The sequence below is a fragment of the Eupeodes corollae genome, chromosome 2 (assembly GCF_945859685.1).
Source record: "Eupeodes corollae chromosome 2, idEupCoro1.1, whole genome shotgun sequence".
NCBI lineage: Eukaryota > Metazoa > Arthropoda > Insecta > Diptera > Syrphidae > Eupeodes > Eupeodes corollae.
The window spans coordinates 36,627,533-36,645,264 of NC_079148.1; the positions used below are offsets into that span (position 1 = coordinate 36,627,533).

General features: G+C 35.6%; 2 protein-coding genes across 4 annotated transcripts; one reads left to right on the forward strand and one right to left on the reverse strand.

Moving 5' to 3' along the window:
- Positions 1-4,203: 4,203 nt before the first annotated feature.
- On the reverse strand, positions 4,204-8,482 carry LOC129948315 (uncharacterized). The gene is made up of 4 exons (XM_056059268.1): positions 7,903-8,482; positions 7,447-7,756; positions 5,324-6,292; positions 4,204-4,537 (listed from the first exon to the last, which is right to left on the reverse strand). The coding sequence occupies exons 1-4, from the start codon at positions 8,065-8,067 to the stop codon at positions 4,236-4,238; spliced, it is 1,746 nt and encodes a 581-aa protein (XP_055915243.1). The 5' UTR covers positions 8,068-8,482; the 3' UTR covers positions 4,204-4,235.
- Positions 8,483-14,600: 6,118 nt separating this feature from the next.
- Positions 14,601-17,137, forward strand: LOC129948122 (neurofilament heavy polypeptide). 3 transcript variants are annotated; one of them, XM_056058972.1, is made up of 3 exons: positions 14,601-14,757; positions 14,830-14,956; positions 15,024-17,137. In XM_056058972.1, exons 1-3 carry the CDS (start codon positions 14,719-14,721, stop codon positions 16,925-16,927), a joined length of 2,070 nt encoding a protein of 689 aa, XP_055914947.1. In that variant the 5' UTR covers positions 14,601-14,718; the 3' UTR covers positions 16,928-17,137. The 3 variants fall into 3 exon arrangements, with proteins under 3 accessions (XP_055914947.1, XP_055914948.1, XP_055914949.1); XM_056058973.1 differs by having other exon boundaries at positions 15,027-17,137; XM_056058974.1 differs by having other exon boundaries at positions 15,039-17,137.
- The last annotated feature ends 595 nt before the right edge of the window (positions 17,138-17,732 follow it).

Below are 17,732 nucleotides of genomic sequence, written 5' to 3' on the forward strand. Positions count from 1 at the left end.
CCTCAATTTGTTTTTTTTTCCAAGTGTCAGAAATACATAATTTATCTAAAGAAAACTTCTTACAATATCTCAATAGTTTTACCCATTATGATGTTTGAAAAGAATGTGTTTCTATGTTGGTTGTACAACCAGTAAAATATGAAAACAAATGAATATATTGGACAAACCGCTGTCACTTTTAAAACTGACATTTGTTGTTAAATTTTAAGGGGCGATATTGAATGTAAACCACTCCTAAACGTCAAGTTTTTTTCTGCATTTGACATTTCTCGATTTGAGACGAACACAATTTGTGCCATGGAAAGAGACGCATCGAGAAATGGCAACAATGGATGAACTATTTTCGAAGACAGTCATTTTTAGTGATGAAGCACATTTTCAACACCGTGGATTTGTGCAATAAACAAAATTACCGCACATTTACTTACTTACTTAATTACTTAAGGTGGCGCTACAGTCCTGTGTGAACTAGGGCCTCACCCAACAAACTTCTCCATCTAGCTCGGTCCCTAGCTAGATGTTTCCGTTTCGCGCTCCAAGTTGGGTGAGGTCATCTTCTATTTGTGCGCCCCACCTGATCCACGGTCTTCCTCTACTGCACTGTCCTGTGGGTGTGGATTCCAAGACTTTCCGGGCCGGAGCATTAGTGTCCATGCGCTCTACCTGACCCAGCCATCTTAGTCGTTATATTTTTACCCTTCTGGCTGTCTACGTCGCTGTACAGCCCGTTCAGCTCGTCGTTCCATCTTCTCCTCCACTCCCTTCGATGCATACGGGACCGTAGATCACACGAAGAACTTTTCCCTCGAAGCGACCCAAGGTGCTTTCATCCGCTTTTGTCATGGTCCATGCTTCTGCACCGTATAGCAGGACGGGGATGTTAAGGGTCTTATATAACAATACGTTGGTCCCTCGAGAGAGGACTTTACCACTCAATTGCTTTCTTAGTCCAAAGAAACAGCAGTTAGCAAGAGTTATTCTGCGTTTGATCTCAACGCTGGTGTTGTTCTCTGCGTTTACAGCGGAGCTAAGGTAGACGAAGTCCTTGACTACCTCAAAGTTACGTCTGTCGATTGTGACGTTTTGACCAAAACGTCGGTGTTGCATGTACTTTGTTTTGCCCTCATTAGCCGTTAAACCCATTTTTGCCGCCTCTGCCTCAATACTCACAAAAGTCAAATTGACATCACGCTGAGTTCTTCCGATATGTCAATGTCATCAGCATATGCTAGTAATTGGACACACTTTTGAAAGATAATGCCTCTAGTGTTGACGTGTGAGCTCTGCACTATTCTTTCAAGCACGATGTTAAAAAAATCACATGACAGCGCATCACCTTGTCTAAGACCTTTTTTGACATCGAAAGGTTCTGTTAAGTTGTTTCCAACCCTTATGGAGCAGCGTGAATTCTAAATGGTCATCCTGCACAAACGGACTAGTTTGGCAGGGATGCCAAAACTAGACATGGCTCTATACAGCTCGTCCCTGTAGACGCTGTCATATGCGGCCTTGAAATCGATGGAAGGTGTCGATTTGGTGTTCTTGGGTTTTTTCCAGGATCTGCCGTAATGTGAATATTTGATCAACTGTGGACTTTCCTGGTCTAAAACCACACTGATAAGGACCTATCAGGTTGCTGACCATGGGCTTTAGACGTTCACCTATTACGGCAGAGAAGATTTCATATGCGATGTTAAGTAGACTGATTCCTCTATAGTTGGTGCAGTTTAGAGGGTCTCCTTTTTTCAGGATCGGGCAAACAATACTGAGGTTCTATTCATTGGACATGCTTTCTTTCGACCATATCTTACAGATAAGTTGGTGCATGCTCCTAACAAACGTATCTCCAGCTGCTTTAAAGAGCTCGGCATTCAAGCCATCCGCTCCAGAGGCTTTATTAGACTTCAGCTTAGATATGGCAATCTTTACTTCGTCTTAGTCGGGAGGACGGGATTGTTGGCTTTCGTCGTCTATGTTGAATGGATCATCCTGCCTGACAGCGGAGTTCAGTTCGTCGTCGCCGTTATATAGTCTGCAGAAGTCGTCCTTCCATATCCTCCGCATAGACTGCGGTTCGACTATGATGTTTCCACTTTCGCCTTTGCAGCCTTCGGTTCTTGGTTTATGTACCTGTGAATTTCGTTTCACCTGTTTATAAAACTTTCGAACTTCATTCCTGCTTTTAAACCTCTCAACATCTTGGACCGCACGCTTCTCATGCCCTATCTTTTTCCTTTTGAGAAGTCGGCATTTCTCTCGCCACTTCTGCTCATAGAGCTCATAAGCAGCTCTCGTCCTTTTATGCAGCGCCGCTTTGCGTGCCTGTTGTTTGGCTACATTTGCCTGCCGATATTCCTCATCAAACCAGGGATTCCTTGTTGGTGGTTGTTTAAAACCCAGCACATCAGAGGCGGCTTCTGTGATTGCATCTTGGCAATGGTGCCACTGGTTTTCGAAACATTGTGTTGGCGGCAGAGAACTTCGAGAAAGGTTACTTGTAACTCGGTCGGAAAAGGATTTGGCAATCTCTGGCTATTGTAGCCGTTCGACGTTGTACCTTCTCCCAGAACCTCCCTGTTTTGCCTTGGGTCTGGAAATCCGAAGTGCTACCTTGGCTACAAAGAGGTAGTGGTCCGAGTCGATGTTAGCTCTTTGGAAAGTTCGTACATCCATGATGCTGGAAGCGTGTCTGGCGTCGATCGCAAGTAGATTGCTCTGGAGAAGTCCAAGTTTCTTTGTTGATGTTGAGGTGTGGAAAACGCGTACTGGCTACCATGACATTTCGCCCCGCAGCAAAATCTATGAGCCTGAATCCGTTGTCGGAAGTGTTGTCGTGCAGGCTGTTCTTCCCGATTATTCCACCAAAGATGTCTTCCCTTCCTAGCTTGGCATTAAAATCGCAGAGGACTATTTTAATATCGTAGCTAGGACACTGCTCATATGTTTTGTCTAAGAGCTCGAAGAACATATCTTTGGTGTTGCCGTCTTTCTCTTCTGTGGGACGTGCGCGCATATCAGGCTAATGTTGCCGAATTAAGGCTTGATGCGTATGATCATGAGGCGCTCATTGATGCACCTATAGCTCAATACTTCTTGTCTGAGTCTGGTTCCAATGACGAAGACGCATCCAAATAAGCGCTGTTGACTTTGTGGTAGCAGTCACCATAGTAAATATCGCAGTTTTTCATCCTCTTTTTGCCCGGCCCATTCCATCGTATTTCCTGGATGGCGGTGATGTCTGCTTTATAGCAGTCTAGGGCCTCCCCTAATTCTTCGGCCGCACGTGGTTAAGGAACCTAACATTCCACGTGATTATCCGAAGTTCATTGTCCTTAATTCGTTTGCGTTGGTTGTCAAAAGTAAATCCGTTCGTATCCGAGGCTTGTTGGTGCTTCGCAACTATGAAAGCTTTTACGTGGCCAGGAAGTCACCCCGACGGCACAACCCCTAACCTGGAGGGCCAGATCCTAAGTATAACTCCAAGGATGCGGAGCTAGATAAAACCGCTGCTTATAGTCCTGGGCTCCGAATATGTCGAAGAAGCCCTATAAGGTGTTCACTAAGTAGTTCGACCTTACTGGAACTGTAGACGCCACCGTTGATTCTATCTCGAGAATTCGTCCGCTGCCGCCTGGATAAGGAGAGGTGCCTTAGTGGAAACACCTCTCCCCCCCTCTCTCGTTTGCTGCCCCCAACAACTTTCCACTGGGGTTGGAACCCAATCTCCAGTTGAGGTACTAGGCACCCGATGTTCACCGCGGGGAGGTGAGAGTAGGAGTTGATAGACAGAGGTGGGTTTTGAGAAAAACCTGTGGACGCTTGTGTCCTCTTGAATGCACATGTCTACCATTTGAACATCGGCAGGCTATATTGAACGTGGTGAAAAACTAAAGCTCGTAATATGAAGAATCGCAATCGTGGGCGTGGCTAGATTATAATTGAGTATTATTGCTGATAAATAGCCCGGTTGTGAAGATGAAAACCCAGGTTTGTCAGTTACTCGTCGATCTTTGCAATATTAGTTCTTAAGTCTTTTGAAGTTCATTTGGTACAAAAACTGAAGCTTGTCAAACCCCAGTTACTTCGCATCTTCGGTGATTGCATCAAAATGATCATATCATCATCTTCTTCAGTGATAAGGACAATGTTGTATTAGTTTGAGATAAAAAAATGATGAAACCTCAAATCAAAAAATAACACATCTTCTTTACAGCTTTCATTTTATTTTTAATTTGTTATTCTTTACAAAATACAAAAATTAAATGCCACAAAAGTATACTAAAATTATATAAGGCTGCGGAATAACCAACACTCGCCTGGAATGTATAATTATCAACAACAAAATGAGCTCCAACACCCCATAGAAGTATAAGTAGTCCGTTTGTAAAATGTACCGGATAACGTATTATGCTCCATTGTGCTCGAGGCATACTTATTTGTAGAACTAAGTCCTGCAGGAACATTGTGACAGCTTGTCCGAAACCAAGCAACACTGAAGAAACACTCAATAGAAGCTTTGATGACGAAACGCTTATAACTGAAATGAAGACAAAAAATAAGTTTTATTACATTACATTACATAAAACAGCATTTTAAGCCACGCATCCATAAGTCAAAATAATAACAGTATTTATTACTTTTGAATTCATGGCCTGCGTGTACAAAAAGTTCAAAGTTTGATTTTGACACGATCTCTACACTAAAATGGGGCCCATTTAATATCATGTAATAATATGGCCAACGGATTTTGAAAAGATATGAGTTAGTCAACTTGAAAAGTGACATTAACGAAACAGAAATATTTTGGTATTTGTTCAAAAGTCAGGCCTAGAGAAATTATACGTCAGGGCATTTAATAAAGGGCTCTCATTTGGGACATTTTTTATTTTGACATTTTTGACGTCCACAAAATCTATGCATTCCATGCAAAATGTCACATATTCATTTACAGTCAAAAAGACCGCAGAATGCATTCCACTCATTCGTAAAAAATTTGGTTTGAATTTATGAAATGATTGTTGGCCAAAGTGAAAGTGGAAAAGTCAAACCATAGTTCTTTTGCCATAATATGAATCATTAATAAACTCCACAATCTGTATTCGATTCTTTTGACGCCTTTTGAGATAAAAAATGTATTCTTTCACTTAATTAAAAACTGGGAACAAACATTTTTGTAAGAGACTTCAAAATGACTTGTTCCACAAAATTACATTCTGAACACCTTGAAAAAGTTCTGTCATTTTTCTGCACATCTAAATACTGAATTAATCTTTTAACTCTGTAAGATTGATTACTTAAAATATACATATAAACTTATACTCACATAACAAAGCAAGTCCCTTGCAGATACATCCTAAAGTATGCCATTCGACCTTTTGTTTTGTTAGGGCGTTCCCAAAACGTGGAGTCATCAACGAAAAGCACATCCAAGGGAATGCCAGAAGCGAAAACAAAAATGGAATTTCTGCACTCTTGATTGCATGCAAATTGGCAGCCAATCCTGGCAGTACCGTTAGACACATGACATATGAGAAAATGTCAGTTGACAAAAGAAGTGTTGTAGAATATAGTTTCGGCATAAAAATAGCCTTCCTCAATGGACGAACCATTGTTTCCAAAAAATTGTCCCACAAGGTGATAGTTATGGTCTTGGAAAATTCTTGAATTTTGTCCAAATTAGTTGTACTCTGTTGTACCGATGAACACTTGATATTCTGTGAAGCTGTCAGACTTATGCGACCGTAATTGTTTATCGTAGCAGAACTTGAACGTATGACAGAGATATTTTCATCATCTTCTTCGGGAATTATTTCCATAATTTCCACTCCATGGGGATTCAGGAACGTCACATAGGCTTCTTCGTGTGTCAGCATATAGTTACAATGTACCTCTGAGTCAGTTGGATTCTTCCAGGGGCGTTGTTGCATATCGATACCATCCATTTGGTCAGCCATTAGATGAGATGATAGTTTGCCCAGTGGATTGAGTGGTTGAAAACTTTCGAAACGTGAGTCGGTTTTGATTAGCGAGATTCTCTTGGTGATGGCTCCTTCACGATGACGGGTTATTAGAAGACTTATTGGTATCAAATTGACAAACATTGCAGCCATCAAAACTACGGACTGGGAGGTTCCATATAACGTTCGTAAGCTGGTAAAGACGAACGAGAGGAAAAGCTGACAGAAGGCTTCACCACACAGGTGAATTGTTTTACACACATATTTGTCTTCCCGTGGTCGAACGGCTTCGAGGATAACATGTGTTTTCCATGTAAACAAAGCTGAACCGATACCTAAAAGTGTATTAAAAAAAATATTTATTATATTCGTATATTTTTGATTGAAACTTATAGGCTTTTTTACACCAAATCCAAAAATCGGTTTTAGCCGAAAACCTACATACATCACGTTTTATATACATTTTTCGAAACCGATAAGTCAAAAGTTTTAACATTAAAATTTCAAACGAAAACGTTCAGTGTGAACGATATTAGAGTTTTTGAAACATTTTTGTCGAAAACACGGTTTTGGGTTTGGTGTGAAAAAGCTTTAAAAACAGAAGTGAAAATAAAGCAGACAATATGTTTACATGATGAGTTCAAATGAGTTTGAAACTAGATTCGATTTGATTGCACTCAACGACAGTTGTCGAGTCAACAAAAAAATGGAGTGAATAGTTGATTTGACATAAAATATAGAAAGCAGTGTACTAAGTTAATTAACTTGCAAAACAAATCAAATTTTAATACTTTCTGCGTGTTTAAAAATATAAAACGCTGCGAGCTGTCAAATTACAATCCACAGCATTCCATTGACCGAAATTAATGTGCCAATCGAACTCATTTGGTTATGTTGGCTGTCACTTTTGACATTGACATATTAGTGAAGCGTAATTTTAAAAAATACAAATGATATGACTGTCAAAAGGCACCTGACTTTATAACATTTTTTTCACATATTTATGTAATTGCTTGCAACATCTTTCGAACTGTCAAAAATAATTGTCTCATTCTTATGAGTACTTTGGAAATTACTTTGTGATGTGAAGCTTATGACAAGCTCAAAAGTATGTATAACAGTGGCTTAAACTTCAAAACAATAGAACACATCTCACGTCAAAAAAGTTAGTTTTAAGGTTTTTCACTAGCCCTACTATGTTTGTCCCATTGTTCCAATTGAACATTTTAGCACTTTTCTTAACTTGTTGCCTAAGATGCTGACCTTATATACAAAATTAAAAAATATACTGCCTATATGTACATAATCTTCAAACAAATTCCAAGAAGAATTTACCTGATTTAAATTTTCAGATTTTACTTATAAGCTACTTTGCTTATTTCCCTTATCTGAGATAAACAAAAATTCTAGACTTTATCTCGCTGAGTCTGCCATTCCGCCCTCAAGTACATATTAAGTATACTGGTATACGCAATCTCTGTAATCTCACCTGCGAAAACCCCATAGCAAACAATTGCTATCACTTGTGTTGTTGTTGTGACAGTGAGCCATGCCGAGGAGAAGAGACATCCACAAATCAACAACGAAACGCATATGATGACAGTTGCTATCAAAAATACGCGACGATATGCTATTGTTTCATCCTCCCTTCCCCGGTATTCTTCTGTCAGGTGTTCCAAGATCGAACGGCAGATTTGTATGATGGCCTGATAAATGATTGCCGGCCATATTCGAATGACCCACTCCTTGTCCGTTTCAACGATGTTGCCATAGAGGTATGCGGGTGTTGCCAGGAAAGCCTAGAAACGCATCAAAACAAAGTATGGGTGTGTGTGAGCGAGAGAGGCATAGATAAGTCGTAGATAAAAAGAGTGTGTTCTTAAAAAGCCCCCCAAAAATAAGGGGAGCCTTTAAGGTACTAATCCATCAAAGAAAAAATAACTACATGTATTGCGAACCCACATAGCAGGTACTTCTGTTGGATGTGTTTCTTAAGAACTCGCCGCCTGACTCCCGCTGTCGTAACCGTGGTTCGTGGCCGTCTAGGTGCTACAGCATCAAGAGTTTTTGGCGTTGGAGCGACTGTGTCACGAAAAGCTTTCAAATCCATATTTGCATTCTTTTACACTGCACGAGCTTCAAAAATTTATGCACGACGGTTATTTTAAAGCTTTCTGTTTCTGAATCACTAAATCAACAAAACACATTCAGCGACATGTCAGATGCTTTTATTTATAATACTGAACGCACTTTTAAGAACGCCGCCGCCGCCTCCTCACGAGTATTACCGATCGTTTATGTGTACGTAACGATTTCGAACGCACAACCTTCTGCTACTGCGGACGTAGTTTGGAAAATGAAAAATTACGACAATCCTCGCTGAATTGGGATTCTGACTCCGACGACAATCACAGAAGCGACTGGAATGTATCTTTTTTTCTTCTCTACATTTAGATTTGGTTGTTTCGAACGGATTTGTTTGTCACCTTCTCTTGACATAAGACATAGTCTAAGTGATACACAAAACAAAAACCGTTATAAATAATGTTGACGTTTTGTGTATGTTGGCTGGTGTAATCTTATCTTAAGTTTGCATTTCAATGTACGTATGTAGTGTATAATATATATCTACTTTATACGGTTCGATGTGTCAGTTTGACTAAATAAGAAGCTTCTGATATTGTTAAGAGAAATAAAACAATAAGAAATTAAGACCCAATACAATAGAAGAAAGAGCTGATTTGAGAGAAGTGAAACTTTGTGATTTCATTCTCCTTTTAATTCGGAGTAAAAAGCTCAAATGACAGCCTGAAAATATACATGAAATTCCTGTGAAAAAAATATGATTTCTTTTACAGGTCGGTGTTACGAACTGTATGCGATTAAGGGAACTAACTTAACCGACTTACTGTAGCCATGAAACACGTCCATTGTTTAAATCGTTCAGCCACTGAAATCAGCTACTCATAATGGAAGCAGTCAAACATCTATTTTGGCGTTTAATTTAATAATGATTTTTTTTAATACCAGTTGTTTTTGATAGGTTTGAGGGTCAGTTTAATAATTAAGAAAACAAAACTCAACATAAAGAACGAGCAAATTGTTTTATCATAACTACGCTTTGAAGATTATTTATTCCAAGTTTTTATTTTTGTTTAAGTCTGTCAATAATTTACCTATTCTTAAAGTTAAGACATTCCAAAAGGGGATTCTTAAGGGTAGAAATTGTTGGGCTGCAAGGTTTTTTAGAGTAGGGATGACATTTTCTCATAGAGACAAAAACTGCAAAATCAATGCGAAGCCAAACGTACTGACGACGGCGCTAGTAACAGTCCATTTCTGTACTAATCACAATATTGCAATTGACAGAACAACAATTTCTGCCCAAATGAATGTCTTGTACAGAATTTGTCAGGAGTGGACATTATCTTACCCTCACGTGAGCGCTTTCTTGTGCCCAAAAATACCAAACTTGTGTAGTATGGAATAGAATTTGGGCAAAAATAGTTGACAATTGACAGTTTTGGTTAACGTTGTGAACAGACCTCATCACAAGACTCTTTTAAGCAACAAATGTTGACATCTCTTCATTGTGCATATCTGGAGGCAGTACACTTTCTTTTCTTTATGATTTTCTTGCCTTAACATTATTTAACATTTCAATAAAAAAAAGTACTAAATGGCTAAATTTCAACATTATTCGAATCTCTCATAAATATAAGTTAAAGTATAGTAAAGAAATTGTTTGCAAACAATTTTATAATTGATAATTTATTCAATTATATTATTGTTTTTATCTCGAAAGGAAATGACAGTTCTGCTAACAAAACAAACAAACCTTACTTATTTCTACATTCTGTGCGGTCAACTGTCAAATTACATCTATTATCAGATATAAATCATTTATTTTTCAGTGTCAAAAGTAAGTCTAAATAAAAACACACATCAATACATTTTAGGTGAAAATTTAGTTTATTATAATGTATGAACTTTGAAAATAAGTAAAAGAAATATAATTCAAATTTTCAGTTAAGATTATTCTCGGAAACACGTTCTTTTGCGTATTCGTGTAAAATCGCAGAATATTTTTTGACCAATCGACGTCAGCAAAACGTCAAATTACCCACCTGAAAACTAAGGGCTAATGCACTATTCACATGAGCACGACCAACGACCAACTAATGAACGAATATTCGTCGATTTTGACATTTCTTTCACATGAGAGTTTTTAATTCGTCGCGAATGAAGTTTGACAAGGACCCACAGCCAAACACCACCGAAACCAAAACAAGAATGATTTTTTAGGTTAAGTACGCGCGATTATTCGTTGCGAGTGTGGATAATGTGTAAGGCGAATAAAGTTTGACAGTTCGTGTAAACATAAATTTTTTTTCGCGACGAATAAATTTGTTTTCTTAAATTTATTAATATATGATATTGAAAAGTAAAAGTATGCATCATAAATCAAATAGAAACAATACCATCGTTTTGTTAAGAATTTGTGTGGAAATATGTCTTCAAACGTTTATAAACTGACATTTTGTAATTCATTCGTCGTTCGTTGGTCGTGCTCATATGAATATTATTTAAGTGTTCAAAACGAATTCGATAGCTGCGTTTTATAACCGTCAATGACCTATAGAGGTTCATACATCTATCTCCTTTTTACTTGCGACATATAGGAACTATATGGCAAGTTTTGCATTCGTGCAAAATTTCGAACTCGAGATTTTAATCAAACATGATATTACGATGGTAGACAAGTCGAAAAAAGTGGGTCCCGCGATTCCGTCCGGTCGATTTTGTCTGTCTGTCCACGCTCCTACAGCCTAAACCATTGGGTTGATTGAGTTCAAACTTGGAAGTTAAGGTTTTGAGCAGATTTGCGTTAGGCGTTTTTTTCATTTTTTTTTTAAGATCAAAACTAACAGTGGCCACCATACAATTTTTTTGGTCAAAAAACGAAAATTCGAATTTTCTCAAAAACAAACCGATAGATTTTCTTTAAATTTTCTCCAAAATTTTATTTTTTAACTTGGCTTCTTTCAATAACAAAAACAAATTTTTGTATTGCTCAGGAAAGGTACCGTTCATAGAACCGTTATTTTGTTTTTTAATTTTCTCAGCAACTTATGAACTGATTTCAATAATTTTTCTGAATAAGCTCTTATATTGCTTTAAGAATATTTGATTATCAAAAGTGTAATTTTTTATGATTTGGATTTTTTAAAAAATATTGAATTTTATTTTTTCAAAATTCGATATCTCAAAAATGGGTCAACATTTTTTTACGAAATTCAAATGTGTAGCGTATATTTTTAATATCTAAACAACTGCATACCAAAAATATTTTTAGAACAAAATTGAAAAATTTTATATATAAAAAATTAATTTAAAAAAAACGGCTCTAACGATTTTCAAAAAAAAAATTTGAAAAATCAAATGTTTTTTTATTTATAAAATGGCATTTAAATTTTTGAAGACAAACTTATTTTTCGGGCGAAATTTAGAATCTTAAAACAGTTTTTTTTTTAAATATTTTAACTGTGCATGAGCCCGAAAGAGCGCATTATTTTGACAAAATTGTAATTACATTCCTAGCTTTTATCTAAATAAGTGCATTTGGTACATATTTATGTATTTTTATAACTAAAATTATTGTAAATACCAACGATGGCCGCCCATGTAGCGCAACTGTATCGGATAAACGAATATGATATATTTAATCAACAATCTATTTTAAAGTGTCTATCAAGAAGTATTATCTTGGTACCTTTGTACATGTGATTTTAAAATATCATTCTTTACGAATAAGGTTGTTTCATACATGATTTACTTGCCTTCGCCTATATAAAAGAATAAATACTTAGTACAAGTTAAAGAAACGGGCCAGAAAGAGTATATGTAATTTCTATTAGAATCAGTTTTTCAACGTATACACATTATACCTACTTATAAAGGTGTTACGTACAACTTCTACAACTACTGCTTCCGTGTCACTTTATAACTAAAATCCAAAACGCACAAAAGCCTGACTGTAAACAACACATGAATAGCAATTTCTTGTACCTGTTCGTATGCTTGTTATTTTTTTAAACTTTAACAAAATAAATAAACTGAACGTAAAAACTCCATGTTTGCGCTGAAAACTTAAAGGAAATGAGAAATGGGATTTTATTGTAGTAAGAGCCTTCCAATTACCAATAACATTCCTTCATTATCATCATAAACATGTCCTTATCTATCTATCTGCATAAAGCTAAGCTCGTCAATGAACTATTCTTTATTCGTTTTAGACATACCTGCTACCTAACTACACAACCAATAGGCGATCGCTTTACAATTTGAACATTCATGGTCTGCCTCTTTCTTATCTTATTTATTTTCCATCCTGGTTCTTCTAATACCTATGAAATTACAATAAAGCTATCTAAAGGAAAAAAGCTTTTAAGGAACAAGTTGAATCTATACGGAACGCATCGTAGCTTTATACATAATAGAAACCATTTTTCATATACAAAGATCGTACCCAAGTAAAAGCAGACTTATGAATTAAAATTAAATAAAAACAAATATCGGTAAAAGATCCTAAACAGCTGACGTTAGCATGCAAAAGTGTCTTTCATCCCCTTATTAGATACAATATTAAGCCATTTTGTTTTTTTATATAAAGTGCATTGATATAAATAAAACAAAACAAATTCATCAACCTTCATATGGAAGCTCTTTATGTGAAAACATATACAACGATAGACTCAAATATGAAGGAAATTGTGTAGACTTTTTGGGTCGAAAATTAATTATATCCCTTATAAGTACTTTTATAAAAAGACTTTTTGCATACTGGAGCAAGTTCGTGCGACTCAGTCGTGCATTTTATTTCTTATGTATGTTAGCTTTTCAAAAATTGTTTGTTTCTTTTCTTTTAACTATAATTCACACTACCTTACCTTGCCTTAACTTATTTTATATTGAATTAAGGTCTGATTGCATTGAAACTAACTTAAATATTAAATAAATGACAAAGAAATTCTACAAAAATCCATATGCGTGTAAATTGTATAAATTAGTTGCATATGTAATTCAAATTAAGTAAAATAGGGGCATTAAGTATTAGCCCAAAAATATAGCCTTGAAAATATATATCTAGGTCTTAAGACCGGTTTTTGTAGCTCAAGCTCCACATACCAACAAAAATAATATTGTAGTGGTGATTGATACATTTAACAGATGCGGCAGATGAAACCTGCCCTTAATTTTAATTAAAGATTTAAATACTTTCTTCACTATAATACAAAAGTATAATAAAAGATTTATTGTTTACCACTCATCTGTTTTGTTTATTGAAAACAAGTTTTGAATTCAGGTAGGTAAATAATTTTGTTTTGCTTCCAAACTAAATAATAAGTTGCAATTTTTATACCTAAATTTATTTTGCGTATTTAAATACCTCCTTATGTATGTACCTAATATCCAATGACGTCAAACGGAAATGACTTAAGAAAAATGTCATTGATAAACCGTTTATACCTGCGTACCGATGGAAAACTACATTCTGTGCGTTATTTTGTTTTTAAATTGCAGGTAGGTATAAAAGATACAATCATAAATAAGATTACTTCTGTTTAAACTGTTTTATATTCTGTTGAATTTTAAATCTTATAATATAAGTCTTAAAAACGACTAATGAGTCTTTTTATCAATATAATGAATGAGAAATGATTACTATTTTCTTATGCACTCAGCGAAATAAATTTAGAATTTTATTAATTTTTTGAAAAAAAAAAACATTTATTTAAGTTTCTTTAAATTTTAGCCAAAAAGTGTTTTTAAAAATAAAAGAAAGGCCATAATGTCCAAATGCATAGATAGAAATAGTAAAATTTCGGGTGAAAGGTTCTATAAAAGTGAAAGTTGGTTGCTATAAAATTTGTATTTCTAGAAACTTCCGATGATTTTACATTTTTTTATTTGTTTTCTGACTTTTATAAAAATAATGACGTCTTTAATATCCTGGTTACTCCTAATGATTTCAATATACATAAATATTTCGAACACTTTATCGATATTTTTGATATTTAAAAAACCACGAACAAAACAAAAACACTTAATAATGATTTAGTTTTTTTTTGTTGAATCATTTAATAAATTTTATGTTACATTTTTCAAGAACAAAATTTTATTTTTTATCATCCAACAAAAATTTTATATGATCCGCTGTTCAATCTTTATTGTTATATTAGTCACAAAAATTGATTTTTAATTGTACATACTTGAAGAAATTTTTTGAAAAAAAATTCCAATCAATTGATATAATCTTACAAGTGGATCATAAAATATACATTTGATTAAAAAATTTAAGATTAAAGGTGAACCTACCAATTTTTTAACACCCACATTTTGTTTGTGTTGCCATGTGACATAAGGTCAAAAATTGTGTGGATGTTATTTCCAATACTTTATTTAGCGTTTCATCTTATTTTTTTCTAGTGTATTTTTTTCTTTCCGTGTATCAGGGATAGATTCAAAATACCTTGGCCAGTCCCTTGCACTATATGTACATATATGTTTTTGAATTTAGCATTATCTTAACGATATATGGCACATACCATAATTAAACAAAAAAAGATCATCTCTTATCTTTGCATCTTTAATGAGGCCACTAAAGATAAAAGTTTTAAGAAGAAGAATAAAACTTTCATTGCATTTAAATTGCATGTAATGTGTGCCATTACACGTTAGTAACGAAAATACCCTCGAAATGAAAACATTACAGACTTTTGCTCTATTGATTCTGTTGGTAAATATATAAATATATTTAAATATTTTATTTAAATTCTTAGCTCTAAGCTAAATTAATTTATAATTTTAGTTCGCAACAAAAACTTATTCCGAAGAAGTTATTGGTTCTTATGGAATAAAGGAAGGATCAATAGGAACCGAAACAAAAGTTCCAAGTGAAGATTTGATAGCAATTTTGGATGGAAAACCGAAAGAAGGTAAGTTTTGAGATTTCAGTTCGAAACTCTTGAAAAATCGAATAAAATATTTGTTTTGTTTGTGAAGAAGGAGTTACCTCAGAAACAACCTTGCCATCTGAAGAGGCTCCAACGAAAGACACCGAAGTGAGTTCTTACGATAACTCACAAAATAAGGAAGAAATTACAACAAGCAGTCCTGAAATAGAAGAATCGAGTTCAATTGTATCCGATTCAGAACCATCTAAAGAATATCATGTAACTGAAAGCAACAATCCTTCAGAATCAGAACCAGCAACAGAAAACGCAGTAGCAATTGAAAGTAGTAATCCATCAGAAGCTGCTCAAGAGGCTGAAAATTCGGGAGCGACTGAAAGTAGTAATCCACCAGAAGCTCCTCAAGAAGCTGAACACTCAGAAGCAACGGAAGGCAGCGATCCGACAAAAGCAGTAACAGAAGCTGCTCAAGAAGCTGAGAATTCGGCAGCAACTGAAAGTAGTAATCCACCGGAAGCTCCTCAAGAAGCCGAAAAAACAGAAGCAACTGAAGGTAGTGATCCAGCTCAAGAAGCTGAAAACTCTGCAGCAACTGAAAGTAGTAATCCACCAGAAGCTCCTCAACAAGTTGAAAACTCAGAAGCAACTGAAAGTAGTATTCCACCAGAAGCAGCTCAAGAAGCTGAAAACTCAGAAACATCTGAAGGTAGTAGTCCACCAGAGGCAGTAACAGAAGCTGCTCAAGAAACTGAGAATTCGGCAGCAACTGAAAGTAGTAATCCACCGGAAGCTCCTCAAGAAGCCCAAAAAACAGAAGCAACTGAAGGTAGTGATCCAGCTCAACAAGCTGAAAACTCGGCAGCAACTGAAAGTAGTAATACACCAGAAGCAGCTCAGGAAACTGAAAACTCAGAAAATTCTGAAGGTAGTAGTCCACCAGAAGCAGTAACAGAAGCAGCTCAAGAAGCTGACAACTCGGGAGCTACTGAAATTAGTAATCCATCAAAAGCTGCTGAAGAAGCTGAAAACTCAGAAGCAACTGAAGGTAGTAGTCCACCAGAAGCAATAACAGAAGCAGCTCAAGAAGCTGAAAACTCAGCAGCAACTGAAAGTAATAATAATCCACCAGAAGCAGGAACAGAAGCTATTCAAAAAGGTGAAAACTCAGAAGTAACTGAAAGTGGCAATGCATCGGAACAAGGTCCTTCTGAAGCCATAGAAACCAATAAAGTAAGTACTGATGCAACTGCAACTGAAGAAGTTGCTCCATCCGAAGACAAAACCCCTGACACAACAGAATCCAATCCAAATCCATCTACTGATGAGTCCACCAAACCCAATCAACAAGAAGTTTCTGATGAACCCGAAGCCGAACCAACCTCAGAAGTCCCATCGACCACAACTATCGCACCATGTACTGAATTGGGTGACTTTGCAATTCCCACCAACTGCCACAAATATATATCCTGCTCAGCCAATGGAACAGAGCTTGTTTTACAAGAACTAGAATGTCCCGAAAAATCTGCATTCAGTCCTGTCCTCCGAAGATGCACTCGAGATCTATCATCGTGTCCGAATGAAGAACCAAATTGTCTCGTCACAAGCAGCATTCCGAATCCAAATGGTGAAAAAAATTCATACTTCTGGTGTGTTCCAAGTTTGTTGGGAGGTTTTCATAAGTTTAAAATTCAGTGCTCTCCAAATGAAATCTTCACACCACTTTTGGGCAGATGTTGGTTTGAAAATCTCCAAACTGGTGGTCTAGGTGTTGGATTATTAAATCGTGAACCAAACGATCGGGACATAGTTAGAACCGAATGGAAAATTATAAGAAGGGAGATAAAACTCATATCAAGAGAAGAAAAACTTAGAAGAAAGATGGAGGAGAAGGCTAAAGCTCGAGCAGACAAACTTGCTGCCAAGGCCCTTAAGAAACAAAAGGCAGCAGCAAGAAAAATCGAAGATGATAGTGAAGAAGAAGAAGATGATGATTAAAAGATGAGATCTATCTTTTGATTATAATAATTTATCATGTAATAATTTGTTCAAGTAATTTTTAAAAATATAAAAATAATATCAGACCGTACTTTTTTGTCAAAATGTTTAAATGCTCAAAGAAAGTAAAATTAGGAATCTTTTTTGTTTTGTAATTATTTAGAAGAATATTATTTCTTTTTAATGAATTGGCTTTCATAAAATTACAAAGCTGTGTTTTATTTAATTTTACAAAGCATTTACTGTTCTTTAATAACGATGTAACATGTTTTAAATCGACTAATAAAAGTTAATTTAATTTCCATAACATTATAAACCAATCGATTAGGCCCTCGATCACTTTTGGGCTTTAAAAAAATAGAATTTTGAAATTTTTTTACAATTTTTAAGATACGTTTGCATGATTGGTATTGATTACCAAAATTGATTAGGAAGCCCTATCCATACCTTTTTTAAATTATTTTTGACACATTTTGTTCCTATTTTTCCTTTTTTGGCTTCTAAAATACTCAAAACCCAAAATGTATGCACCCCTAACTTCAAATCTCATTTTCAATATATTTTAATACTCAAGTAATGAAACCGTTGATCTTATTTCCAAAAAATGTATTTTATGTGTTTTATTACAGATGGCGCCACGTCACTCATCATACGTATAGGGAATATTTGAAGAATTTCTATATTTTCCATAGCCACAAATTAAGCCGTCTATGCCAAGCGTCATTTTAAAAATATTAAATAACGCATCTGATAAACTCTATTCTAAATTTTATAGATTTCAATACAAGATTATTCTATAAAAAAT